This window comes from Musca domestica, unplaced genomic scaffold (genome assembly GCF_030504385.1).
Source record: "Musca domestica strain aabys unplaced genomic scaffold, Musca_domestica.polishedcontigs.V.1.1 1, whole genome shotgun sequence".
Classification (NCBI taxonomy): domain Eukaryota; kingdom Metazoa; phylum Arthropoda; class Insecta; order Diptera; family Muscidae; genus Musca; species Musca domestica.
This window is the reverse complement of record NW_026712114.1, coordinates 16,984,760-17,012,201: the sequence shown is the minus strand read 5'-3', so window position 1 is coordinate 17,012,201 and position 27,442 is coordinate 16,984,760. Positions and strand designations below refer to the sequence as shown.

At 33.7% G+C, this 27,442-nt stretch overlaps 2 protein-coding genes across 3 annotated transcripts; one reads left to right on the top strand and one right to left on the bottom strand.

Moving 5' to 3' along the window:
- Window positions 1–1,355: 1,355 nt before the first annotated feature.
- On the top strand, window positions 1,356–7,457 carry LOC101899408 (3-hydroxyisobutyryl-CoA hydrolase, mitochondrial). Of its 2 annotated transcripts, XM_005181107.4 has the most exons (5): window positions 1,356–1,518; window positions 1,687–1,810; window positions 1,900–2,621; window positions 6,453–6,721; window positions 7,240–7,457. In XM_005181107.4, exons 1-5 carry the CDS (start codon window positions 1,516–1,518, stop codon window positions 7,247–7,249), a joined length of 1,128 nt encoding a protein of 375 aa, XP_005181164.2. In that variant the 5' UTR covers window positions 1,356–1,515; the 3' UTR covers window positions 7,250–7,457. The 2 variants fall into 2 exon arrangements, with proteins under 2 accessions (XP_005181164.2, XP_019891467.2); XM_020035908.2 differs by having other exon boundaries at window positions 6,453–7,457.
- Window positions 7,458–7,480: 23 nt separating this feature from the next.
- LOC101900896 (conserved oligomeric Golgi complex subunit 2) lies at window positions 7,481–10,062 on the bottom strand. The gene is made up of 4 exons (XM_005181116.4): window positions 9,846–10,062; window positions 8,722–9,780; window positions 7,950–8,665; window positions 7,481–7,888 (listed from the first exon to the last, which is right to left on the bottom strand). The coding sequence occupies exons 1-4, from the start codon at window positions 9,924–9,926 to the stop codon at window positions 7,621–7,623; spliced, it is 2,124 nt and encodes a 707-aa protein (XP_005181173.3). The 5' UTR covers window positions 9,927–10,062; the 3' UTR covers window positions 7,481–7,620.
- Between the last annotated feature and the right edge of the window lie 17,380 nt (window positions 10,063–27,442).

The following is a 27,442-nucleotide window of genomic DNA, read 5'->3' as shown; positions in this document are numbered from 1 at the left end:
TCTAATTGACAATCGGAGCAACTTTGAGAGAGAATTGAGAGAAGTTAAAATTATGATTGCGCGCATTTATAAACAAACAGACGAACAAATAAAAAATAATTATAATTATCACATTTATTAGTGCTTATGTGTATAAGTATTCTATTTTAATTGATCTTTTAATGGAAAAATGATACTTATATTTTATTTTCTATTAAATTCGTTGACAATTTCAAAAATACCGATAAACATAAACAGAGATTTTGCACACTAAGGGTTGTATTTTAAGCCACCTCAATGTGTGTCTTCGATGATTACGTACAAAGTTTGACAGTTGTGCGAACGCAAGTTTCGTGGGTTTACATATGCCCTGTTCCTAAGCCTGCAAAAAGAGTTTTACATTCTTTGCAATTCTGGAACAATATGTGAAAATCAATAAAATCCACTCAGTTTACAATTTTTTGACATATGCATAACATGAATGTCAGGAATATTTAAAAAAATGCAAAAATGTATTTTTACATATTTGCTTATACGATGCCGTTCAGATGCTGTAAAGATATGCGTTTTTCAACAAATTTAAATAGCATTTCATGAAAGGGTTTCAATTCCAAAAATGTTTTGACAGTTCCACCAGCTGTTACGATGTGGCTTCCTGTATTATTTTACGGTGCGTTTTATTTAAAAAGTGTTCCCGTACCATGGTAGGAGAATATAGATAGATGCATCAACGCTTGGGAACAATGATATGTCAACACTTTTAAATATTTTTTTCAAAAATAAGTAGGTTTTTGTAACTTTTCTTATACGACGGAGGTTGCTATAAAATGCCTTTTTCAACAATTTTTACAAATTTCAATAATTTTTCATTCAAAATTTTCAATTCCAAAATCGGTTTGAGATTTCATTATCCCAGCAGCTGCTCCGATTCTTGTAGGTTGTGGAACAGAGCAATTGTAAAATTCTTACATTATTGTTGTTTTGGAACAAGCAATTGAATGAAGTATTCAAGTGAATCCTAAGTAATAGGTATCGATTAATTGGTAACATAAAGTCGATACTTAGATAAGTCGAAAATCGACTTATGTATCCCTATTATTATAATTCTTCTTCTATTCTTTTCCTACAGAGCCATCCAATTGGGACAGCTGACCATCATTTAAATTGTCAAATTTGGTTTTTATTTGAATGTCATGCAAAATGTAAAGAATTGCTTAGCTTTTACTTATTTTAAAAATTAAATAGTTATTAATAAAATCTAAATACTTTTATGTCAACAATAATTTAGTTTTTAATTTCTTCGTTTAACATTTGTCTCAACAAACAAACAATTTTTGACAAGTTGACGCATAAAACAGATGTTTTGTCTATTTTCGCCACTTGCGTGGCCTGATAAATATGCCGTGATTCTCTTTGTGTGGCTTTATTTTGTTGGAGGTTCTCTTTGAGAATTCTAGATTTAAGATTGCGCAACCTCATTAAAGAACTTTTGGGGAGAAGAAACACATAGGTTCAATTCGAAACCGCTGCAATAAAATGGTAAGTAACATTCCAAAATCCAATTCACAAAAATACTTGCTATTAAATCTAATCAATAATTCAAATAAGCAGAATGGATGAAGAGAAGGAAAAAGAAAGTGATTTTTTAGAATTGATCATTTTTAAAAAAAGAAATAAAATTATTAAAACTATTTTCCATTAACACAGGTAATTCAACGTATTATTTATGCATTTGGTCATCGTACCATGCCTTTGTTGGGCAATCCACACACAACTCAAGCAATACGCAATATGTCGACTGAAGTTTTGGCTACAGAATCTTCCGACAAAGGTGAGTTTTTGCATTCTTCACCTCCCCCTCAAGCTTCATGTTTTTATGCATGTTTTATGAGAACACAACATAATTTGCATTCTTTGCAGGTATGATCATTTTGAATCGGCCAAAAGCTTTGAATGCCATCAACCTGGAAATGGTGCGCAAAATATATAAACATTTGAAAAAATGTGAGAAGACAAAATCGCTGATGATAATTAAGGGCACTGGCGACAAGAGTTTCTGTGCTGGCGGTGATGTACGGGCTGTGGTTGAGGCAGGTCCTACCGAAGAGTCGAAGAATTTCTTCCGTGAAGAATATGCAACAAACGCATTGATCGGCAACTACAAGATTCCCTATATTGCCCTCATCGATGGCATTACAATGGGCGGTGGTGTTGGTCTATCGGTCCATGGTAAATATCGGGTGGCCACTGAACGTACTCTCTTTGCCATGCCGGAGACGGCAATTGGTTTGTTCCCTGATGTTGGTGGTTCTTATTTCCTACCCCGTTTGGAGGGCAAAATTGGCCTGTATCTTGGCCTTACCGGTTTCCGTCTGAAGGGTGAAGATGTTCTTAAAGCTGGCATAGCAACACATTTCTGTGAGAGTTCCAAATTAAGTGATTTGGAATCGGCTTTACTTAATTGCCCCGATGCTGATGAGGTGCCAGAGATTTTATCTAAATTCAATTCACCCTCAGCAAAACCATTTGTATTGACACCCCAAATGGAGCAGATAAACAATTGTTTTTCGGCTGAGAGTGTGGAGGAAATTGTGGAGAATCTCAAAAAGGATGGCAGTGAATGGGCAACCAAGACGTTACAGGTAAGTGAAATGTGGACTTTGAACCCTTGCACTTAATTGGTGCTACCTACTACTACTGTTACTACTGTTTGTTGGGGGTCTACGTGCCTTTGATTTTATGTTTTTCTTATTTTTTCTTCTTCAATAACTTAATGCCTTATCTACTGCCGGCTTGCCGGTTATCTACTAGAATACATTTTTTCATACTTGGAGTATTTTTCTGTTATTTTTTTTGTTTTTACGCCAATCTCTCCTTCTCTAATCAGTGTTGCTTATCATTTATTTGCCACGATATTGTTTGCTACTTTAAATCAAGGTTTATTCATTCTTTGTCATTTGTTGGTAATACGATGAGGTGATTTGTTTTCTATTTTCTGGTTAAGAATAGATTTAAATGTAAACAAATGTGTATGTATATGTGTTTGTGAACATGTAATGGTCACATACATACATACCTGCCTTGGGAACATTTGTTATTTTTGCAACAAGATTTTATGCTAATAGCCAACGTAAATATGCAGGCCCCATATAATACAATTCATTCATTTACTTTAATGCATTACTTAAAAACAAATGCATCGGACTAATTTAAATTTCTTATTTACTTGCAATGTTTTTAGCGCAAAAAAGCGGGCTTGTAAACATTTTGCCTGACTATAAAGTGATAATGATAAATATTGTTTGGTATTGGTAGACTGGCTATGTGAACCATTTAGGTGTTAATATTCGCACCATGCCTATTACATACTCCTTGTTTTTCTATTTTTAGTTAAGAATAGATTTTGATGTAAACAAATATGTATGTAAGTATTGTGTGCGTGCAAGTAATAAATACATACAACCAGATTTTATGTCAATGGCCAATGTAAACATGCAGGCCTGTACAGTACAATTTATTCATTCATTTACATCATTGCAATAATTAAAAACAAATGCTTTTGTCGGACTAATTTAAAGCGATTTTCCCAAAGTATCAGCTGATAATGAAAAAAATTGTTTTGCATTGTTAGACTATTTGGACCATTAAGGTGTTAATATTTGCACCGTGCGTATTACATACTTCTTTGTTTTTTGTTGATTTATATTTTCGACATGTTAATATTTACATTGGTCCATCCTGTGGGATCGTGTTTCTTTGTGCAAAACTGAATTGAATACATTCCATAAAAAATATATGTAGTATTCAAATCTATCTAAAGCATACCATTTTATTTTTTTTCACAATTAATTTTTGTGCGGTTTATCAAATTGTTTTTTTTTTATGTTTTGTTTGTTTAAACTTATTATTTCTTTCACGGGTGCTGTTTCTAACCTTGTTTATCTTTATAATGTGATCTAAAAGACAATGTTTTTGCAGGATTTAATCTACCGTAATTTATGAATGAAAGAATTTTTAATATTTATATAAAATATTTTTTAAATAACACATTTTTATGCCCTCCACCATAGTATGAAGGGTATATTAAGTTTGTCATTCCGATTGCAACACCTCGAAATATACATTTTAGACAGCACAAAGTATATATATTCTTAATCATGTGGATTTAGCAATGGTCGTCCGTCCGCCCGTCTATCCGTATGTGCATCTGTGGAAATCCTCTAGTTTCCGAACGAAATAAGGTATATTGATAAAATTTTACTCAAATGTATATTATGTCTGCAGGACTTTTGGTATTGAAAATGGGCCATGTAGGTTTACGTCTTCGCATAGCCCCCATATAACGGCACCTCCCGATATTCGTTTGTTTTAAATTTGGTACATGATGTTCGTAATAAATGCTACAGCCTATGACAGGAGATTTTATGTGCAGGTCCACGTCTTCGTATAGCCCCCATATAACGGTACCTCCCGATATTCGGTATTTCGATGATTTTAGTAACATTATTCACCGATTTTTTTTAAGTTTAGCATTTGAATACTGTAATGGCTTATGACAAAAGTTACCTATGCAGGTCCATGTCGTCGTATGGTTTATCCGTTTGGTCCAATTTTATCATATTCTTTTCAGCAGTTCGGCCGGTATAACGAATAAATGCTTCATTGTTATCTTCCAATGTGTCAATTGGAGCAGTCTCTACTGTTAACATAGCTCCACAAAATTTAGTCTAAAGGCGTTAAATTGCATGATCTATGCGGTCAATTGACCAGTACCGAAGGAGAAATAAAATATTCGCCGAACTCTCCTCTAAATAAGTCCATTGTTAAGCGTTCTGTGTGGTATGTGGCATCGTCTTATTGAAGCCACATGTCATGTTAGTCAAACTCTTGGATTTTGTGGTAAAAACGAAGGATATAAGACAAAGTGACGTTACGACTCGTAGCTTCATGGAAGACGTACGTCCAATGATGGCATAAGCCCAAAACCGCACCAAACTGAATTTTTCTGAACGTATTGGTAAATTATGAAATGCTTCTGGCCGATCTTCACTCCAAAATGGACAACTCTGTTCATCTACGTACCCATTGAACCATGGTACAATGATATCAAGGTAGGGCTATGATACCATACGATTTCCATTTTTTTATTTTCTTGGCTTAATATGTCATCTTTATTTGTTTATGTATGTGTTTTCTTTTCAATAACAAAAAAAAAAAATTGTTCAGAAAATATTCAAATTCTGATGTTTTCAAAATGTTTATTTCAACGCATGCATCGACAAAATCTAGAGTTTTTGTAGCGAAATAATCCTTTAGAGATATATAGTACATGATTTTGAAAATAAGTGTTGACCTTTCATTCAGTTATCGCGGTTTTCAATTATTTATTCAAAATAAATGCAACAAGTTGTTTGATTTTGTTATTGTTTTGATACTATTTCTGACATTACAAGCCAAACAGGTAGACCTCTATACTTGCAATTTTTTCAAAGTTGACCTACCTTCTCTTCATTGTGAAAAAATTAAAATCATATGGTATCATATCTTGATATCATTGTACCATGGGTGGTTCGGCTTCACTTCTTGCACAAGTAGTATTTTGGAAGGCTTCACTTCTAAATCCTTCTTAATTTTCCCATGTTGTTGAGTATAAGAGACCCAATGGATTTGAACGGCGACGAATCGATAATTAATGGTCATTCTTCAGTTCAAACTCTGTGTTTGTCCAGCAATATATAGCCGCTTCAATGGGTCGATGAAACTGAGCATAAAATGGAAGATACGATTATTTTAAACGATTAAAACGTATCCTATCGAAAAATACGCTTTAGGCCTCAGGTCTCTTTAGACGAATTGTATTTCTTTTGGAAATCTAGTCGATATGTCTATCTGACTGGCTGGTGCATACGATTGCCCGATTACGTCCAAACTTGTTTCATTGTAATACTATTATCATGTTTAGATACAGTTCCGGGATGGGAAATATACCCCACTTTTCCTGAGGAATATCCAGCAATTTATATAGCCGCTTCAATGGATCGACGAAATTGACCATAAAATGGAAGAAGTGGGTTATCAACTTTTTTAAAAGAGCCATATGGCTACAGAAGTATATATCATTTGATACGGTTTAAAAATATCTTATCGAAAAATACGTTTTACCCGATTACGTCCAAACTTGTTTCATTGTAATAATATTATCAAGTTGAGATAGAGTTCCGGGATGGGAAATATACCCCACTTTTCCTGGGGAATATAACCCACAAAAGATCACAATTTTCAAAGGAAATAATTGTTCTCATAGAGGGTGAAAAGGTTTCATTCCATTATGTTCAAACTTTGCAACATTTATATCAATGCTAGGCGAGGCGTTGTGCCAAATTAAGGTACACCCGACCCCCTATTGTCTTCAGTGTTTTCTTAATCATTTTAATCTCATTGGTGTCCTTTTTATTGTTTTTTTATTTTTTCAGACAATGTCCAAAATGTCCCCAACATCCCTGAAGGTCACCTTCCGTCAATTGGAATTGGGTTCCAAGTTATCACTACCCCAGTGCTTGAATATGGAATATCGTATGGTTGTACGTCATTTGGAGAATAGCGATTTCAAAGAAGGTGTACGGGCATTACTCATCGACAAGGACCAAAAGCCCAATTGGAATCCCACAACATTGGAGGCCGTGACCGAAGAACGTGTTCAGTCATTCTTTGCCAAGTTGCCCGATACCGAAGAACTAAAATTGTAAATTTTCCAAAAAAACAACGAAACGGTTTGCTTTTGTGCACCTGTTTGTTTAGCTTTTGAGTTTTTCTGTGTGCGTGCGTTTGTAGTTAAAGATATAATGTGTGTAGAGCTGCCTTGTGACGCAGTCGTCCACTTTTTTCTTTAAATTTATATATACATTTTTTATAGAACCTGCACATTCCGCCGCCTTAGTTTTAATATACATTTTTGACGTCGCATGACTGCTGGCGGCAAGTCCTTAAACAAAAACGAGTTTGTTTTGATACTTATGATTTTGTATTCGTTTTTTAAATGCTTCTTTATTACGAATTCTTTTCTTCTTTGTAGTAGTTGTATTTATGTGTATGTAAGTGCCTTGCATTGAGTTAACGAATTATTTCGATTTTTTTTTTACATTTTATGCTAATATTTTTTTTGCTTTTTTTACTTCTTGCAACCACAATCATTGATGATATCACATATTTGGAAGCAATAATTAATAGTAATGTTATATTTATTCTCTTCCACCCCAACAGAGGAGCCTAAACAAACTTCAAAATTTAAATGCTACCATTAGCAAAGTGCCAGGATATTAAATGCATTTATTTTCCTATGTTTTTTGTCTCTTGGAAATCTGCCTTCAAAATTTCACACCAGTGCCAATTAACATACAAAACGATTTTCCTAACATAACAATAATAATGTAAGAGTAACTGTACAATAAAATAAAAATACATACATTCTTTTTTACATATATATATGGAATTAAAAGTGATTTACTTATATTCCGTATTAAAAATGCGCTTTATTTTTATATATGGAATATATTTGTATATGTCGTGTGTTTCTCTATGAATAAATATTGCATCTATTAAAAATATTTAGTGAATATTTTTTGTTGTTTTTATTTGTGATGACTACTTTCCTTTTATACTCTCTTCTACCACGTTGTTCAGCTCCATTAATTGGGCAACATCGGTGGGCATAAAACCAAGTTTTGATAATTCATTTGTCCATGAGGAGACATCGACGCGTAACTGCAAGCGTATTTTATCATCATCTGACATTGTGCCACCCGCGGCCGGCATAGGTTGTTGCCCATTGCCCTTTAGACTTCTTAGACGGCGCAAAGATTCCTCGGTTTTTTGGACTGACGTCAAGACTTCTTTAACGGCTTCAAGATAACTAAAATCAAGAGGCAAAAGGATATTCAATAAAATTAAAATGCAATTTCTTTCGCACTCACTCCGCTGTGATCTTGTTCAAAACCAGTTCCAAAATACTGTGCATTGTTGCCTTGTCCAATTTGTCATTGTATTCATCGGTAAAGGATTTCATGGGCTTCAGCATTTGTTCCACATATGTGGAACAACGTGTTGGTACCTCACGATTGGTTTTGCGATAGAGTCGAGGCAAATCATTAACCTGTTTGACATTATCCGGACCACATTCCGTAATCAAACTATCAACAATGGCTTGTTTAATACCCAACAGATGCTGGGAGAAATTATCTTTTAAATCATTAAAAGATTTTGAGACTGCATCTTTGACAAGATCCAATTGAGTGGGTTGAATTCTTTGCATAGTGGTTGTTTTTAAATTCGCCAGAACCATTTCATGTTCTTGCTCGTTAAGCAGTTTAATTAATTTGTTGATATCGGAATGTAAAGCTGTCAGTAAAATTGTATTTTTCATTTTCAATGAGGGTGCGGCAGCGGTGTTTTTGGAGGTGATGCTTCGAAGTACTACTTCTATCCAGTGGCACAAACGTAATAGTATCTGTACATGAAGTTTATAGAATTTTGGAAAAAGTTCCTGAAGAAATACACCCTCCATCCAACACGACTTAATGGCGAGTAGGGCTTTTGTAAATGGTTTCAATTGAAAGTGTTCCGAAGTTACATTCAACATATCATCCGACAAGGGTGGCTCCAATATTGCCTCAAATTTACCAGCAATTTCCTATAATTGTAATTGAATTAATTAACAATAAGGAAGCAAGTATTTACCCCACTCACCTGAAAACAAATCTGAAAATACACCGGTAGATTCCAACGTCCTTGAAAAGCCTTTGTCTGCTTGTGCTGACGAAATACCTCAACAGATTCTGGATTCGCAAGAAGTTCTTCAATTTTGCTCAAAAAATCTTGAGTACATTTGTATTTAGCATAAAATACTTCAGAATTGCCAGGAGCAAATATAGACGACATGTGATTTTCCAAACGCATTTCAACATCGGACCAAAAACTATTGACCACAAAGTTGAAACCCTTTAACTTATCGGTATATTGGGTAAGGCGCAACAGATCAGTCATATACAATGAAATGAAATTAAGAACTTTGCTGTATATTCCCGCCAGACCTTGTGGTGTCTGCTGCAAGCTATGTTCAGATATGATTTCTGACATATACGGTGCCACAATATCTTCTTTGAAAGCCAACTCAGCATCGCGACATGCATCCAAAGTTATATAGATCCGCAAGCAACGTTCCAGTGCTTCCGAACAGTTTGCATTGGATTTGTTGATGGCAGACTTCAGCAAGGCTCTTAGTTTTTTGTGAACTTCCGATTCCAAATTTCTTATACCCGTCTGGGCGTCTGTATTTAAGTATTCACTGCAAAATTTTTCATTAAATTTCAACTGCACCAAATCCAAAGCTGCCCTTTCTAAATCCACAATTTTAGTCTCATCCTTAAGTTGATTTGCCAGCAAATCTTCCAGCTTGTGTGTTGTTTCATACACCTTTTTCAGGCTTTGTAGGTTTCTTCTTTTCTCTCGCAATTCACGTTTGGCATTAAGGTTCTGACGTATATCAGCAATATTTTCATCGATAATTGTCTTTATGCCAAGAATTTCCTCACGAAACTCTTCCAGTGGCTTTTCAATGGTGTCAATCAATTGATCTAGCCCAACCAAATTTGCCGACAGACTAACAAAATCTTCATAGTCTTCATTGATTAAATCAATCATAGATGCCCGTAAACTTTTCAAATAAAGACCCAGATCATCTCGCAACAATTCCAAGCTGGAAACATTGCGATTCTTGTGCAGGAACTCATCCACCGAGAAGTTTGTCTAAAAAAATAAGAGAGAAGAATAAAATGGTCCACGTCAATTGTTGTCTCAATGGGTGAAAATACCTTTAAAAATTCATTTTTGTCAAAGCACAGCTTGTCGCCAGTGTTGGTTTCCCTTAAGGGATTCTTTGTGGACTCAATCATTTTTCCGCCGATAAGGAAAAAATCCTAAAATGATTGCAAAAAAGCCTGGAAAATTATTTCGTTGCTGACACAGAAGGATATTTTCTTATTTGGGAGACAGCCAAAGAGAGAGCTGATAAAGATTAGGAAACTAAACAAAAAGGGAAAATAGGGTTTTAAAAATCGATATGTACATTTTAACCACTTTCCGATCAGTGCGTTATCGATTTTCAACCCTACTCCTGTTACTTGTGGCAACTTTTATCGTACGCTTTTGCACTTGCCTCTGGACACTGTGTTACTAATTGCAATAAAACCCAACTCTTCTGTTATTGAACCGGATACGATATGAATACAACTGTGAATATATGCTAAACAAATCATGATCGAGGTAGTGTCGTTTTTTTAAAGAAAGTTTGTTTTTAAATCAGTGAATTTTCGCGTTTAATTATGAAAAACAGTATAAACAAAAATATTGGCTGTATCCAAGTGCCCAAAAAATCGTGAGAAATGTGCCTAGGAACATATAAAGAACATGTGTAAGATTTATGACCCCCATATTGAAGAACATGGTACAATTACAAATATTTCTACAATGATTAAAGACAGGTTTGACTGAACTTTAATTCATTACAAACTCTAACCTAAATAACATTCAAACTAGATGGAAAAGTGTGGATACACCGGTGCCAGGCATATATATTAAACCCTTAGACGTATATAGAGGAAGGCATACCATTTAATACAATCATTGAAATAACCGTTTCAACATTTTTTTAAGAAAACTTTATCAGGACAGTTAGGCTACGACTTTTAGGGTTTTTCAAAAATTCCGGTAAGAAAATATGGATTTTCTTGTATTGCTCCAGAACTGGTAAAAATTACCCCCCAGTGTTAGTAGTATAACTTTAGGGTTAAAGGGTCCTCAGTCACGAACAAAATATACTTTACCATAATTAGTTTAAATGTACCTAAATGTGATAAAAATTGCAGGCCAACAACATACGCCAATATTAAATGTAAATTAGTCCATAATTATGTCCAAATTCCGCACATAGTAATGGTGAGAAAATCAATATGACGTCAAATGTAAAGATAGAATATAACATCAAAATTGACAATCAATATGACGTCAAATGTAAAGATAGAATATAACATCTGTTTCTGGTAACTCCCTCCCACAGGGTCCAAATCATATTTAAGCGATCGAATTTAATTATTTGGTATCACCGACATATAGGCTCAAGATATCGTATAGCCACATACAACAGAACCCCCCATATTACATATTTGGCGATTTTGGGACGTTATTCGCCGGAGTTGTTTGAAATTGCGTACCTAGAATTTCTAATGGGTACTATATCCTATGACAAAAAATATCAATGCAGACCCACGTACGAAGACGTGGTACATCCCAATATTCGGTATTTTGATAATTTTAGCGACATCATTCACCGGAGTTGTTTCAAATTACGTATTTAGAGTTCGTAATGGGAACTACAGTCTATGACAGAAAATTGTTTATGCCGGTCCAGGCCTTCGTACAAGCCTCATATATCAGTACCTCCATATATTCGGTATTTTAATGATTTTATCTACATTATTCACGGATTTTTTCAAGTTTCGTGTTTCTATATTGTAATAGCTAATGACAAAATTTGCCTATGCAGGTCCACGTCTTCGTATAGACCCCAATATAACGGCTATATTCAGTATTTTTAAGATTTTAACAGAATTTTTGGTGAATGTTTTTTTTTTTTGAAAAATTTCAAATTCGTCCCATTGGTGGAGGGTATTCAAAGTTCGCACCTGACTTACTGCTTTTTACTTGTTTTTTATTTAAGCGACTAACTTTAAAAAATGATTTTTTTGCCTCAAAAACATGCCAAAACATGTATAGGCATAATTGGACCATTTATTTCGAGCAAGGGTATTCGCTATTTTTGTTCACAAGAATTGATGACGAGGAAGTTTCCAATATTATAAATATTTAAGCCTTACCATTTTGCAACAACAAAATTCTATGGTATCCCGAACAAACAAAGCCAACACTGTTCTAATATGTAGAATCGTCAAAATTATTTGTTATTGAATAGAGTTTAACATTTGTTGTTAGTTTGGAAACAGCGGTAGGTCATACATATGTATATTCGAATATTTAAAATTTGCGCGAAAGCAAAAAGTATGTTAAAGGGTCGATACATTTTATAAAAGTTTTTTAAATTTTTGATTCGTTAAAGTTCAATTAAAATTTGAAAGCACATATTTTAAATTTAATTCATTTTAACCATAAGGCCTAACATACGATAGTTTACAATAATTTGCGTTAACGTTTCTGCAGATCTGAACAAATTCCTTCAGATATTAAGTTACGTTTCTGCAGATCTGAACAAATTCCTTCAGATATTAAGTTACATAATTGTACTGCTTAATTTCAAATAAATGTTTTTCTAATTTTCAAGAGTTAGTGTTTACAAATAATGTTTTGGTTATTTGTTAGGTTCGCAAAAACATTTCATGCATCATGTGGTCCATTTGATGCTTGAAATAAATATAAATTGAACGTTTATTTTAATGGTCATGTTAATTATTATCTCTGGTTAATATAGGGTTATCTTGTTCTAGATTGCAGTATTCATGTGGCAGGGGAGCCTAATGGATTTTTATTATTATAAATATTTTTTTATATTGCTGAGTTAATGCCATACTATTTATCTTACAATACATAAATAGTAGACTTTGTATTAATATTTAATAAAAAATATATATTTTTTTTGTAAAAATGCAAACTGTTTATCATCGTTTTTTACCTAAACCACGGACCATGTAAAATCCGTATCTATTGCCCTATATTTACGCCCTCTGTCGAGACAATTCAAATTCAACTTTTTTGAAAATATACTGGACTTTATGCTTCTACTATGTTAGAATCAATGTAAAAACCAGAATTGTGCGTTTTTCGTGTGTTTGCGATTTCGGCGGAAAGTGACTTTCAGTGTTAAAATATTCGTGGTGTAATGGAAATTTTGCTATTTCAACAAAAATGATGGTCCATTTCACACGTCAAATATTATCCGGTGACCATCCAAAATGGTAGGATTCTACCCTCCTTAAAACCCTAACCCCTGGAAAAATTCCGTCGATTGGTCTATAATTGAGATTCCAAATTTAAAATTCCAAATTTTATAAGTAATTTGGGTACGTCTTCAAAATCGATACGCTTCTAGTTCTTCTATTTTAATCATAAATCAACGAAGAGTTTCGTAATTGCGACCTCTAGTTTGATAATATTCTAACATGGAGAGATGGCACACATAACTAGATCGACTCAGCTTGGTGGGTGATGACCAATGGCCCAATCAAACTTGAAATACCCCAACACACACAATATTGTGGAATATAAAAATGTACACACAGAAAAAATCCCCCTATTATAAAAAACGTTGCAATCACTTACATTCGAGATTTTATTTCGATACATTTAGATTGTATGATAAGGAATATAGGATATACGTTGGGACATGAGATTGAAGTCTACACTAACCATATTGTATTCTTTGCATCAATAGCTCCTATTTTATTTCAATTGTAAATTACTATTTTTTATTCAGTCTATAAATTCAATCACCATACAACAAAATGATTCGTCTTGCAATTTGTTTCAATTCAAAAGATTTTTAATTTATGCAAAAATAAATAAGGTGTTGAAGTCAGCCATTCATTTGTCTATTGTTTGTGAGCAATGATTGTAATGTTGTAAAGATTTTCCAGTTTTGAAAATCTACAGGGTGAGATAAAAAACTGCAACAAAGCCAAAGGCCATAATTTTTAATTTTTTTTTTAATTTATGGAATGAATGAATTGTGGAAAATATCGGAAATATCATCCTACTTTGGAATAAGTTTAGATTTGTTCGAATTGGTCACCTTTGGCACGAATTATGGCCTTCAAACGGCCAATGAAACCGTCACCAGCTGCCCGAATGTTGCTCTGCGATATTTTGGCCCATTCCCGGCGAAGCGCTTGCTTGAGGTGATCGACACTTTGGTATTTTTTAGTGCCAACCTTGCTTTTGAAAATACTCCAGACACAATAGTTCAATGGATTGGTATCCGGAAATGTTGGTGGCCATTGTGCGCTGGAAATGAAGCGAGGAACCTCATTTTGTAACCATTCTTGGGTGGCGCGTGCTGAGTGCGATGGTGTTGAGTCCTGTTGAAATGTCCAAGGTCTGCGGCCAAAATGTTTGCGTGCCCAAGGTTTTAATACAGCCTCCAGAATATTTTCGCGATTATATTCGGCTTTTATTTTGATGCCACGGTCGATTAATGCAAGCGGAGAGCGACCTTCGGCTGTAATGGTGGCCCACACCATCACCATGGCCGGCGAATGAGTTCTGGTGGCCAACCGAAGGTGCACATTTTCAGCTGACCTCTTTGACAAGTAAACACGATCATTTTGTTTGTTTACAAACTGCTGGATAACGAATGTTTTCTCATCGAAGATAACCAAATTCGGCAGTTCACCACTTTCGGCCAAGCGAAGCAACTCATTAGCTCTTTTAAGTCTATTTTCTTTCTGTTGGGGTGTAAATTCTTGCACTTTTTGGAATTTCAATGGCTTTACCCCGAGCTAATTTTTTTTAATATTTGCCGAATGGAATATTGCGATATGTTCAGACCACTTTTCGAACTATTTCTGCTGATATTGCTGTTTTCTTCCGTCCACTTTCTTGACGTCAGGCTACGCTACCAGTATCACGGTAACGAGCGATGGTACGAGGCACCAAAGATTTATTCACATTTAAATGGTGGAGTGCTCTAACGATAGCCACTTATGGTTTTCCAGTCAAATATAAACAAATCACACTATTGCGCTTGAATTCCATCACAAATAACTTTTTTTCTGAAAAATTCTCACCAAAATGCTAATAATTTTAACAGCTGTCGGACGAGTGGCTTAGCAATGACAGCAGTCTGAAGTTGGTTGTAGTTTTTTCATCCCACCCTGTATATTGCACGTATTTTGCTATATATCCTATATCTTGGCTATCAGCATCACTGTAATGGTTAGAAGTGACCTTTTAATGTATTGGTGATTTCGCCGGGATCAAAAAAATTAGCGGTTTAGTGGAAATTCTCTTGTTGTTTTTGAATAAAAGATATGTTCTATTTTTCCCGCTAAATATTGTCCGACGACAAATTAGCAGGCTTCTGCTCAGCCCTGAACTCTAACTTCATGCAAATTTTCGTGCCGATTGGTTGATAATTGTGGCCTTTAGAGCAATATATAAATTTGGATGTTTTCATTGATTAAATGACTCAATCTATCTATATTCCTTTTTTATAATATTTCCCCGACCTTGGTGTACGCGGAAGAATGTATGCACCGATTGACTATTGTTACTACACTGTTTTTATTCATTTAAAATAATTCTTAAGTTCTACTTATGATAATTTTTCTTAACCTAGTCTAGCATAAAGTGTTAGAGAGAGCGAGAGAGAAAGAGCAATAGAGAAATACAAATCTACACATGTCTGTGTACCATGCCGCCATAAATTCTAGGGAGGTCATAAAACATGCGTAGCTATCTCACTTGTGGCAAGCAAACATGCTGCACTTCCTTATCAGTATGAGTTAAGATTTCATCCAGTAATCTAACTCAAATATACCACATGCAGCAATTGAATAATTTATTTCTAACTCAAAGGTCTGTTCACCAAATTTTCTTATCTTATATAATATGGACTGTATTAAAAAGATCCCTGTTTAACAAATCCCTCTCATCTACACTAGTTAGCCCCGCTATTCTCTTTTATTATAAAAACATGTTCACTTATCCATGAACACTTGGTATCTATGAAATTGTTTAAGATGGTTACATTTTAACGTATTTAGTTAGTTTACAACACCACCGTATAAGGTAATTTATGAAGATTGTAGATGTACTTTCTATTTTACTCGTGATTGCTACAAAAAAAAAAAAAAACAGTGATGAGTTTTAAAAAATTCCTCCTATAACTCAGTAGTAGTAGTAGAGTATTTTTTATTTAAACATTTCAAATTCGTTACAGTGTATGTAATATTAAATTAAACTTTTGTGTAATTTTAAATAAAAAATCAGATATATAATATCAATTAGACAATAGCCTATGGCTGTCTGTCTGTAGCTTATGTTGTATTTTTTTTTTATTATACCCTACAACACTATGTGTTGGGGGTATTATAAGTTTGATTGGGCCAGAATTTATGTAACACCTCGAAATATTGGTTTCCCATATAGGAAAGTATATATGGATCTTCCTAGCTCGCCGAGCTGAGTCGATCTAGCTATGTATGTCCGTCCGTCCGTCTGTCCGTCTGTCCGTCTGTCCATGTTAAATTGTAATCACTCTACAGGTCGCAATTATGGCCCGATCTTCACGAAATTTAGAATGTAGGTGGGGTTAAGGTCAGAATAGAACCCTATTTCTTTTGGAGATGATCGCATAATATTTAGGGGTTGAAATGGACCAAAAACTAAAAAAATTCCTGATTTTGCAGTTGCTCTACAGGTCGCAATTATAGACCAATCGACGCGGAATTTCGCATGTAGCTAGAGTTTAGGGCGGGGAAGAAGCCTACCAATTTGGGTGGTCATCGGATAATATTTAGCGGGTAAAATAGACCATATCTTTTGTGTTGAAAAAATTCAAAATTTTTCATGAAACCGCGAATATTTTAAATCCCGGCGAAATCACAAAGCCATGACAAGGTTACTTCTGGCCTTTACATTGATGTTAACATCCAACAAAACGGATATATAGCAAAATATGTGCGACATATATGTTTATCAAAGAAGATATGCTTGAAAAATCTCTTATATGTCGAGAACGGCTGAACTGATTTCGACAGTTCTCATTAATTCAGAATGGCCTCTTGGCAGGAAAGAAAAAACGTCTGAAAAATCGCATTAAAATATCACTCTAAAGATGAAAACATTGATTTTGTAAAATTTTCTCATATTTTTTCAATTTTGTCATATTTTTGGCATATTTTCATTTTGAATTAAACATTTGGTAATATTTCTACAGCTAACAAAACTAAGTAGTTAGGATATCAGGATATCATATACAGATCGCATTTATGGCCCGATCCTTATGAAATTTTGCATGGGGATAAGATGAAGGTCAGAATAGAAGCCTACTCTTTTTGGAGATAATCGCCATATATTTAGGGGTTGAAATGGACCAAAAAACCGCAAAATTGTCAGGAGGTCGTAATTATCGCCCGATCCTCATGCACATTTGAATGGAGGTTACCGGTCATTGCAAAAGCCAAATAGTTTCTATTATTCGAAAATTAGAACGAAACCTGATGGTTTTCTTTTATTATTTGTCACAATATCTTGTGGAATTCTTTCGAGCATCTGGCCTATATAAACTGTATCATTTATTATAGTGTTGTAGGGTATTCAACGGTCGGCCCCGCTCGACTGTAGCCTTTGCTTACTTGTTTTTTTTTTTTATTATTATTTTTTTAAGACATTGTTTGAAAATACAAATTGGGATTTAAAAGTTAAATTCAGATAATAGCTGATTTCTATATTGTGTACAAATTTTTATAAAACTTGCGACATATTTCCAATTTACAATATATCCATTTAAAATATTTATAAGGTCATCTTCCTTAAGCAGTGTCTTTTTGAAGAACATAATTCTAAATTCTTTAAATATGGGGCAGTTACAAAGAAAATGTTGAAGATTTTCAGCTTCCATCAAGTTGCATAAGGAGCAGAGTGGGTTCCTATTTGCATCTATATTATTGAGATTAAGTTTGATAATATCGCTTCTGGCTTTGAATATCCACATTTTCTCCTCTGAGGTTAACAGCGAGTTGATGTAAGTTTGACCTACTGATGGGTCTAGCTTCGAGTAAATTCGGGTCGCTTGATTGGCTCTATTTATGGCATCGCACCAATATTTGTAATCTAATGTCTTTAGGAGGTGATCTTTTTTTTCCACAACTTCGCTTTTGGTACTATTTAAATTAAATGGTTCGATATTGTTTTGCATTAAGAGTGCACGAATATGCTTTGCCCAGTAAATGTCTTTTTGCAGAACTATTTTCGCCAGTTTGTGAGGTAATCGGTCGCTATTGTAATCAAATATGGCTCGAATGATATAATCCAAATGGGTTTTCAAGGAGAGGATATGGCTATGTTCCATGTCGGTTTCTAATCTTAATATGTATGTTGGTGTGAAATTTGGGAGTTTTAATATTTTCTTCCAGAAGTAAATTTCTAATTTGCCTACGTACTCAAAATTTGTATATGCCCATATTTGCGCGCCATATAACTCAGTATAACCGTATAGCCATACGTTGTGGCGTTATCTATATAATCATCGTGTACAGCAATAACTTCATACAATATAAAACTGTAAATAATGACTTATAACATTGATGTTCGGTTATTATGTTTGTTGAATAGACTAGTGGTTATTTTCATAGATTTCCCTGACGTACAAAAATAAATTGTGAAATAAAAAGATTTAAAAATATTCCGCAATAAATGAAAATAACTTGGATTGTTTTTCCCGGTATCGCTCGTGTGGAATGCGCGTGAAGTTTTATCAGCATATATGGTTTGTTTTTCTTTAAGATAAAATATTTGTAAAACATTATTGAACGACCGGAATTTCACCTGTGATAAAACAGGACTTTTATTTTTTGTTGTTTATTTTTTGCATTTAAGAAGATAGTGGTGAATTTAAAGGTGCATCACTGAGGTTCTAAAGCTGACAAGTATCGTCATATTTTCCCAAAAATGAAAAGTCAGTATTAATGGATGGTTATAATTTTCCCCGTGGTTAAGCAAATCGCAAGACAAGGCATGTGTTATAATATTGAAAAATTTGTTTTATTGGGATTTCTATTAGAATTTTGTAATGCCCTCCGCCATACATAGTATGGAGGGTATATTAAGTTCATCATTCTGTTTGTAACTCATCGAAATAATAATTTTAGACCCTACAAAGTATATATATTCTTGAGCCCTGTTTGTCCGTCTGTTGTAATCACGCTGCAGTCAAAACGAATTAAGAAAGGCTGCTAAAATTTTGCACAGATCTGTCTTTGTTTGCAGACAGGTCAAGTTCGAAGATGGGCTATATCGGTCCACGATATCGTATAGCCCCCATATAACGGTATCCCCGATATTCGGTATTTTGATGATTTTAGCCACATTTTTCAACGGAATTGTCTGAAATTCCACACAAGGAGTTCATTGTGAGTACTTTACCCCCTGAAAGAGAATTGTCCATATAGGTCCACGATATAGTATATCCTCAATATAACTGTACATCCCCCAATATTCATATTTCGATAATTTTAGCCACATTTTCCAGTGGAATTATCTGAAAATCCACACAACGAGTTCCTTGTTAGTACTTTATATATATATATATATATATATATATATATATATATATATATATATATATATATATATATATATATATATATGTATACATATATATATATATATATATATTCGTACGGAAGTTGGCACATGCGACCAAATTGAGCCTTGAAGAAAATAGAATCAAAATCTGATTCGATTTATGGATGTCCGTTTGTCCATGTATTTATTTATCCGATCAAGAATCAAAATTAAGATGTTCCTCGCATATATATCTTCGTCTGATGTGTCTTTTACTGTGCACCAAATGTTTAATATTGGCCCAAAAAGGATGGAAGTTGGCACATGCGACCAAATTGAGCCTTGAAAAAAATTTGTCAAATTTTGTGAAAAATGGTTCCGACCAGAGGGCTGCAACGAGTATGCAAAAATTCAAGCATACTCGGTTTCTTACCTGATTTTTGTTGATGCAGTCGTTTAGTTTGATCTGAATGAAATGACCGTTTTCGCTTCGGATCGAATCGAACGCTCAGTTTGAATCACTTCACTCACAATCAAACATGAGCGTTCGAGACGGTTTGATGTGTTCAGCAACGTGAGTTGATCGAACACATGAATGTAAATGAGCAATCACAACCGTGATTGTCTTCTTTGAATCGAGTTCGCTCAGCGTCATTGTTTATTCAACCATTTAATCAAGTTAGGACAGTTTATTTTGACTTTTTTAATATTTGAAATGGAAGAATATTGTGATAGTGCGAACGAAATTGTTGCAAGTAGAAACTACACAGGTGTAGGTAAACGAAGAGGTCGAAGTTTGTGAAAAATCTTGACCAATATTGTAAAATAAAAAAAATATTTAAACATTTTTAGTTTTCTAAATACCAATGATGTGTTTCTTTATTAAAAAATTTAATTTTTTTTTTTTTAATAATTCACTGAAGTCTAACACACCAAAAAACCAAATAAAACGAAAACATTGTTTAAATATAATTTGCACCAATTTTTTTATGGGGACAGCTTTTAGTTATGAAATCCTTTGTAAAATTACAATCATGATTTCGCTCAGTTTCGAACATTTGTGTTTTAATCAAATCAAATCACTCACTTAACTGGGATGAATCAAACCGACAAGACTCCTCATAGATGATCGACCCGTTATGAACAATTCAACATAAGTTCTTAAACAAATAACTCATGTGAGCTGTTTGATTGCGATCACAAAACTTCGATCAATACATGTTTGATCACAACTTTTTCGTTTGGCTTGAGTAACTCGAATGAACATGTTGCATCTGACCGACTGATTGAGTTTGATTGTATTTCCAATGTGTGTGATCAAGCCTACTCGATCATACTCATTGCAGCCCTCTGGTTCAGACATAGCTATAGCTTGCATATACATTCTTTATCCGATTTATTATGGTAGTCCTCCACAACCATAAAATGCACTCCATTGGGGAGAAAAAAAAAGCAAATACTTCAAATTTGGTTAAAATCGTTCCAGATATTGCTATAGCTCCCATAAATACGTTTCATCCGATTTAGTGTTTATGTCCATCACATTTGTAATATGTACTCCAAAACAATGATATTTGGTGCCATATTATCTTATACAGCACAAAAATACATCTGCCAAATGTTCGTTTTCATTAGAAACATAACATATCAAATTTATGGTTCTTCAACTTTTACGTATTTTTATGATCCCACCTTGGAAAGTAGGGAATATTAAATTTGTCATTCCATTTGTAACACTTCTAAATATTCGTCGGAGACCCCATAAAAGATATACACATTTAGATTAGATTCTAAGTCAATTTAAGTATGTCCGACTGTCTGTTGAAATCATGATATAGCCCACATTATTTGACGTAGGGGTTTGAAATTTGGTTCACGTTTTGTATAGTCTATATAATGATACACCACAATATTCGATATTTTGATGATTTTAGCCAATTTTTTTTTTTCTGATTTGTGCCAAATTTGGTATTAGGGTGTAAGTAATGGGTTCTACCTACCCATATTGGTATATGGTATTTTATTAACTCCAGCTTCATTTTCCACGGTATTTCAGACTCGCAGTTAAAAACTACTCTATCCGAACTGCATTCTTTTGCATTAATAGTTATACTCTACACCCCAAGGTGGTAAGGGTATTATGTCTTGTGCATTTGTTTGTACCAGGCAAAAGGAAACGAGATAAATCCATAGTTTGATGATCTGCATAAAATCACATTCTGAATCGATTTATGCATGTCCGTCCGTCCTTCTGTCCGTCCGTCCGTCCATGTCCATGTATTTTTGTAAACAAAGTACAGTTTGCATTATTTGCCCTATCCAGATGAAATTTTGCACAAATCATTTGTTTGGCCCAAGGACGAACCCTATTGAAATTGGAGAAAATCGGTCAAAATTTTGATATAGCTCCTATATATATCTTCGTCCGATTTGCTTTTTATTGTACACCAAACGTGTGATCAAAATCGGTTCAGATATAGCTATAGCTCCCATATATATTGTTCATCCGATTTGTTATTTTTGTCCTCCGCAGCTCCCATATATGACTTCGTCCGATTTACCTTTTATTGTGCACCAAACGTTTAATATGGAATTTGGCACATACGACCGAATTGAGTCTAGAAGCTAGTATGTCAAATTTGGCGAAGATCGGTTCAGATATAGCTATAGCTCCCATATATTCTGTTCATCCGATTTTTTATATTTGTTAACCACAGCCGTAATATGCACTCCGTAACAACGATATTCAGGGAAATATATCAAATACAGCTCAGAAATATCTTTGCCAAACTTTATCGAGATTGGTTCCGATTTGGATATAGCTACCATATATATTTATATTTATCCGCTTTCAAATTAATTGTGCACCAAAGGGTAAAAACATTTAATTGTTAAATAATTAGCGATGTGGTGTAGGACTTTCTTTACTGGTTTCTATTTTGTGTTTGTGCGAAAATGCAAACTTGTAATAAATCTTCGCTGCACCCAATCTAATATATGTATCATTGTTTTAAATTCTCTGCAACAAAATATATTTCAATATTCTGCTATAATTTTAATCACCACATAACAAATTGATTCGTCTTGCAATTTTTCTTAATTCAATCTCATTTAATTTATGCAAAAGTAAATAATGTGTTGAAGTCAGCCATTCATTTGTCTATTGTTTGTGGTGAGATATGAAAGTTGCCGATAACTTAATTATTACAATGTTGTAAATATTTTTCAATTTTGACAACCTATAATTAATAAAACTCAAACTGTTGACCCTCTATGGAGTGGGTTCTGTGGGAATACGACAATATTGTCTATTTCGTATCGGACCTAAATAAATACGACACATATGATAATTTTTAGAAAATGTTAAAATGTGCATGAGATACCAAGTATAGTCGACCGAAGTATTCCATTTTAATGCTTCATCTAATACATATAAAAATTGGTCTGTTCCAGAAGTCCAAGAATGTAAAAGTTTTTACTAAGATGATCGATTTTCTCTTTACGTTATCGAAGAAAATTACAAAACTAGTAGATTCTTGCTGATACTGGAACAGGGCATATATTGATATGGGCAAAATTACAAGAAAATCAAATATTTATATCCACTTTGTGGGAAAACATAAATTCCGTATTCATCTCAGGTTTCTTGTTGAGAGAAATATTTAGATATAGCAAGATGTAAAGAATCGCTGACTTGTTTCGCAAGTTATGACAGATAAAAGTATTAGAAATTGTGACCCTTGTTTATGTGAAATTTGAGGACATTTTATTCGCTTTCTTTGAGCCTTTGGTTTTTCAAAATCTTGAGCCCTATGTGGGACAGGTAGTTGAAGAATTGGTCCGATCTCTACCATCTTTATAACAAATCTTGTGTTGATGGAAATATTGAGATGTGTCAAGTCGGAATAGATTCGGATGTGAATTTCGCATTATATGACCTTCATGGATTTTCAAAATTTTGACCCTTTGTGGGGGAGGTATATGAAGGAGTCGACCGATATATTCGATTTTCACACCAGGCCTTGGGTTATTAAAAATATTGTGATGTGTGTGTAATTTGAAGACAATCCATTTCCAGCTATAAGGTAAAAAATATGGAAAAAATTATTATCTATCTAAAAGAAAGTTGTGTTAGTTACTACTCTTATAACTTAAGCACCGCTGGACTGATACAAATTCGGAATTGTCTCCTGTCCGAAATCGAAAAAAAAATTTCAATGGAATCGAATTTTAAAATAATAGTACATTCTATTGATAAACTTTGTAAGGATCTTTAAACATTTGCTGTAAAAATCAGCGTCAATTTGTTATTCTTCTTTTGTCAATTTTTTTCAATTTCTATTATCACATTGAATTCAGTGGATTTTTTGTGAACAAAATAAGGAATAATTTTTCACTATATACAATTTTTCACCAAAAAAATGAAATAAGTGCGAAATACGATGTTAACTGACATCTACCTTTCAACTCCAGGGCCGACATCCTGGTTCAGCTGGAAGATGCGAACACATTTAAACAAACAAAAATTACCGAAAAAGCCTAATGGGGCTCATTTCAAAGCGTGGACCAACTTCTTTCATGTGGCAATAATCCGTCCAATGAGAGCTCAAAATGCAAAATTCTTTGGGAGTACAATCAGTAAAATACCAAATATATAGGGTGGAAAATAGTAGAGCGAATGGGACTCTTAGTAAGAAAAGGATTTCTATTCTTCCGATTTCATTTTACGATGGTTACATCGTATGATATAAGCTCTTTTTGGGGTCTTGGCCACTTTCTTCATTTTTTGGCCCTTATTTGGCATCTTTGTGTCTAAGGGGGTAGAGAACCTTTTCGCGTAAGTAGGGCCCATATTGGTCTTGACCACATTTATCAATTGATTTGGCTAAAAAATTGTATATATGCTACCTTGGGTAGGGAACCATCATACAGATAATTGCCTCATAAGAATTTATTTAAGCAAAGTCCCCACATTGGAGTATCCCCAAGTCCACTTTCACATCTAATGTGTGGTCAGAAAAGAAAATTTTGTAATTTGTAACCCCCAAGAGAATATTGGTTGGGAACGTAGATTTGGGATGTACATCTATATCAAATAAATTGTGAAAACATGAACAAATGACAAATATAAGAAAGTAGCACGGGACCGAATATTTGTTGAATCGTCATTGAGTTATACTATAATGAAAAATATGGACTTTATGGGGTCTCCAACTTACAATTTAAATGGCAAATAAAATTAATTCCCATCTTACGGTAATGGGTGTAAAATAGCTATATTTTTGATTTGCCCTCTATTTATCATATTGGATTATAAGGGGCAGAAGAAAGTTTTCAATGTAGGTCGATGTTTCCGAGTAGTGCCCATATAAAGGTACCCCCTGATTGTACCATATTTCAAAGGATTTGGCTAAAAATGTATATTTGGGGTGGAAATCTTATACAAAAATTTCAAACAAACCGACATGGTTAGGGGGACTTAAGAGCACAATCTGAGGTGCTAATGGGTTTAAAAAAGTAATTAACTTTGGCTATTCTTAAATCATTCAGCCTTCAATTATAAAGTCTACGAAATACAGTAAATTCCAAATTATTGCTCCCTTCCCCTCCCTTCCTTACATGGAGATACGATTGATATATACTTTTTAATGGATTTGTATAGCACATCCACACATTTGAAGTCCACGGTATAAATATTTAAGGCCACGGCTTAGATATGGGTACAGGTATTTTAAAACACTTTAAATCGACCAGTACGTGAACACTTATATCAGTCAAAGGAATATAGGTAGATTGTGACAGTTAATCAATGTTTACTTGACATCTCGATCCCGGGCCAGCTAGTTTAAAATAAATTTGTATGTTTTCATAGGTATTTGAATATACAAGTAATCGAGATGTCAAGTAAACATTGATTAACTGTCACAATCTACCTATATTCCTTTTTTGTAATCTTTCCACGACCTTGGTATCTGCGAAATGGCTTAAGGTAATTCGTGAAGATTGTAAATGTTCATTCTATTTTACTCGTGCTTGCCAAAAAAAAATAGTTTTCAAAATTTTATCCTACAACTCAGTAAAGCCGCCATATATTGTGGCGTTATCTATATAATCATCGTGTGTAGCAATAACTTCATACAATATTAAACTGTAAATAATGACTTATAACGTTAATGTTTGGTTGTTATGTTTGTTTAAAAGCTGGTGGTTATGTTCATAGATTTCCGTGACGTACAAAAATAAATTGTAAAATAAAAAGATTTAAAAATATTCCACAATAAATGAAAATAACTTGGATTGTCTTTCTTGTCATAGCTCGTGCAGAATGCGCGTGAATTTTTATCAGCATATATGGTTTTTTTTGAGTAGTGTGTACTGTCACCTTCTTTATGATAAAAAAGTTGTAAAGCATTATTGAACGACCTGAATTTCACCTGCGATAAATCATCTGTTAGTGGGGGACCGTTTTTTTTTGTTTGTTTATTTTTCGGAATTAAAAAAGATAGTGGTAAATCATCATGGTATCACTGAGGTTTTAAAACTGACAAGTATCTTCATATTTGCAAAAAAATGAAAAGTCTGTATTAATGGATGGTTATAATTTTTCCCATTGGTTAAGCAAATCGCCAGGCAGTCTGAATTAAAAGAAAAAATTGTTATAAAATTGGAAAATTTGTTTTATTGGGATTTCTGATGGATGTCCGTGTATTTCTTTGTTCGATATGTCCTTTATGTTGTTGTAATATTATCCCAAATAGCATGGAAGGTGGCACATGCGACCAAATTGAGCCTTGAAGCAAATATGTAAAATTTTGTGAAAAATGGTTTAGATTTTCAAATCTGTATCGATTGCAATTAGATTTCGTAAATTTATTTTTTTAATAAATTCCGTCATTTATACCAAATTATATTGGAATCAAACATACATATCGTGTTTGGTGTATCAAACTATATCCAAATCTTAACCGATTTCAATATAATTTGGCAAATTTATTTTTGTTGTTCCAAATTTAGTCTTTCATGCCGAATTTAATTAGAATCGTACATACGTATCGTGTTTGGTGCATCAAATATGTGAAATCGGCCGCAAAATATATATGGCAGCTATATCCAAATCTTAACCGATTTCAATATAATTTGCAAACTTTATTTTCTGATCAAAAACCCGTCACACATTCCAAATTTCATTGGAATTGAACATACATATCGTGTTTAGTGCATCAAATAAACGAAATCGGTCGAAAATATATGTGGGAGCCATATCCAAATGTGAACCGATTTCAATATCATTTAACAAAGGTGTATTCGTTTTAAATTTCTTTACACGTTCCAAATATCATTGAAATTATATATACATGGCGTGTTTGATGCATCAAATACCTGAAATCGGCCGAAAATGTATATGGGAGCTATAACCTAATTTGAACCGATTTCAATGTTATTTGGCAAATTTATTTTTGTTTTAAATTTACGCATTCGAAATTTGGTGACTTTATCTGCAATCGATCAATAGATATATGCATTTAAAGTCTAAATTTTTGGGAGGTACCTCTGATTCTGATGTTATATCTCCAATTCCAGGTGGAATTTCAAAAATTTATATAGCCTATGTTACTTTCAGGCGATATTGTAGTATATTTGGAAATTTTCAGGAAAATCTGTCCAGCGGTTTTCGAGTCCATAAATTACAAACAAACAAACTTTTATAGCTATAGAAGATAGAGTTAATTTAAACTGATCCATACTACATGACAAAGGGAATCATTTTAATACGTTTGGTCATTAAGTTGAAGACTACTCTATCCGAACTGCATTCTATGCATTAATAGTCTCTATTTTGTTTAATTTGTAACTTACTCAAATAAATCTTCGCTACTTCCCCTATCTAATCAATGCATCATTGTTTTAAATGTTCTGCAAAAAAGTATTTATCAATATTCTGCTATAAATTCAATCACCATATAACAAATTGATTCGTCTTGCAATTTGTCTCAATTCAAATCATTTTCATACCCTCCACCATATTATGGAGGGTATATTAAGTTTGTCATTCCGTTTGTAACACCTCGAAATATACATTTTAGAACCCACAAAGTATATATATTCTTGATCAGCA

What these genes read in the sequence shown, in the direction of transcription:
- LOC101899408 (XM_005181107.4), top strand. An exon ending in TACAGAATCTTCCGACAAAG is followed by an intron (nt 1,811 to 1,899) that starts GTGAGTTTTTGC and finishes CATTCTTTGCAG; the next exon opens with GTATGATCATTTTGAATCGG. An exon ending in GGGCAACCAAGACGTTACAG is followed by an intron (nt 2,622 to 6,452) that starts GTAAGTGAAATG and finishes TTATTTTTTCAG; the next exon opens with ACAATGTCCAAAATGTCCCC.
- LOC101900896 (XM_005181116.4), bottom strand. Translation starts at nt 9,926, where the DNA reads ATGATTGAGTCCACAAAGAATCCCTTAAGGGAAACCAACACTGGCGAC. An exon ending in ACAAAAATGAATTTTTAAAG is followed by an intron (nt 9,781 to 9,845) that starts GTATTTTCACCC and finishes TTATTTTTTTAG; the next exon opens with ACAAACTTCTCGGTGGATGA. An exon ending in ATTTTCAGATTTGTTTTCAG is followed by an intron (nt 8,666 to 8,721) that starts GTGAGTGGGGTA and finishes TTACAATTATAG; the next exon opens with GAAATTGCTGGTAAATTTGA.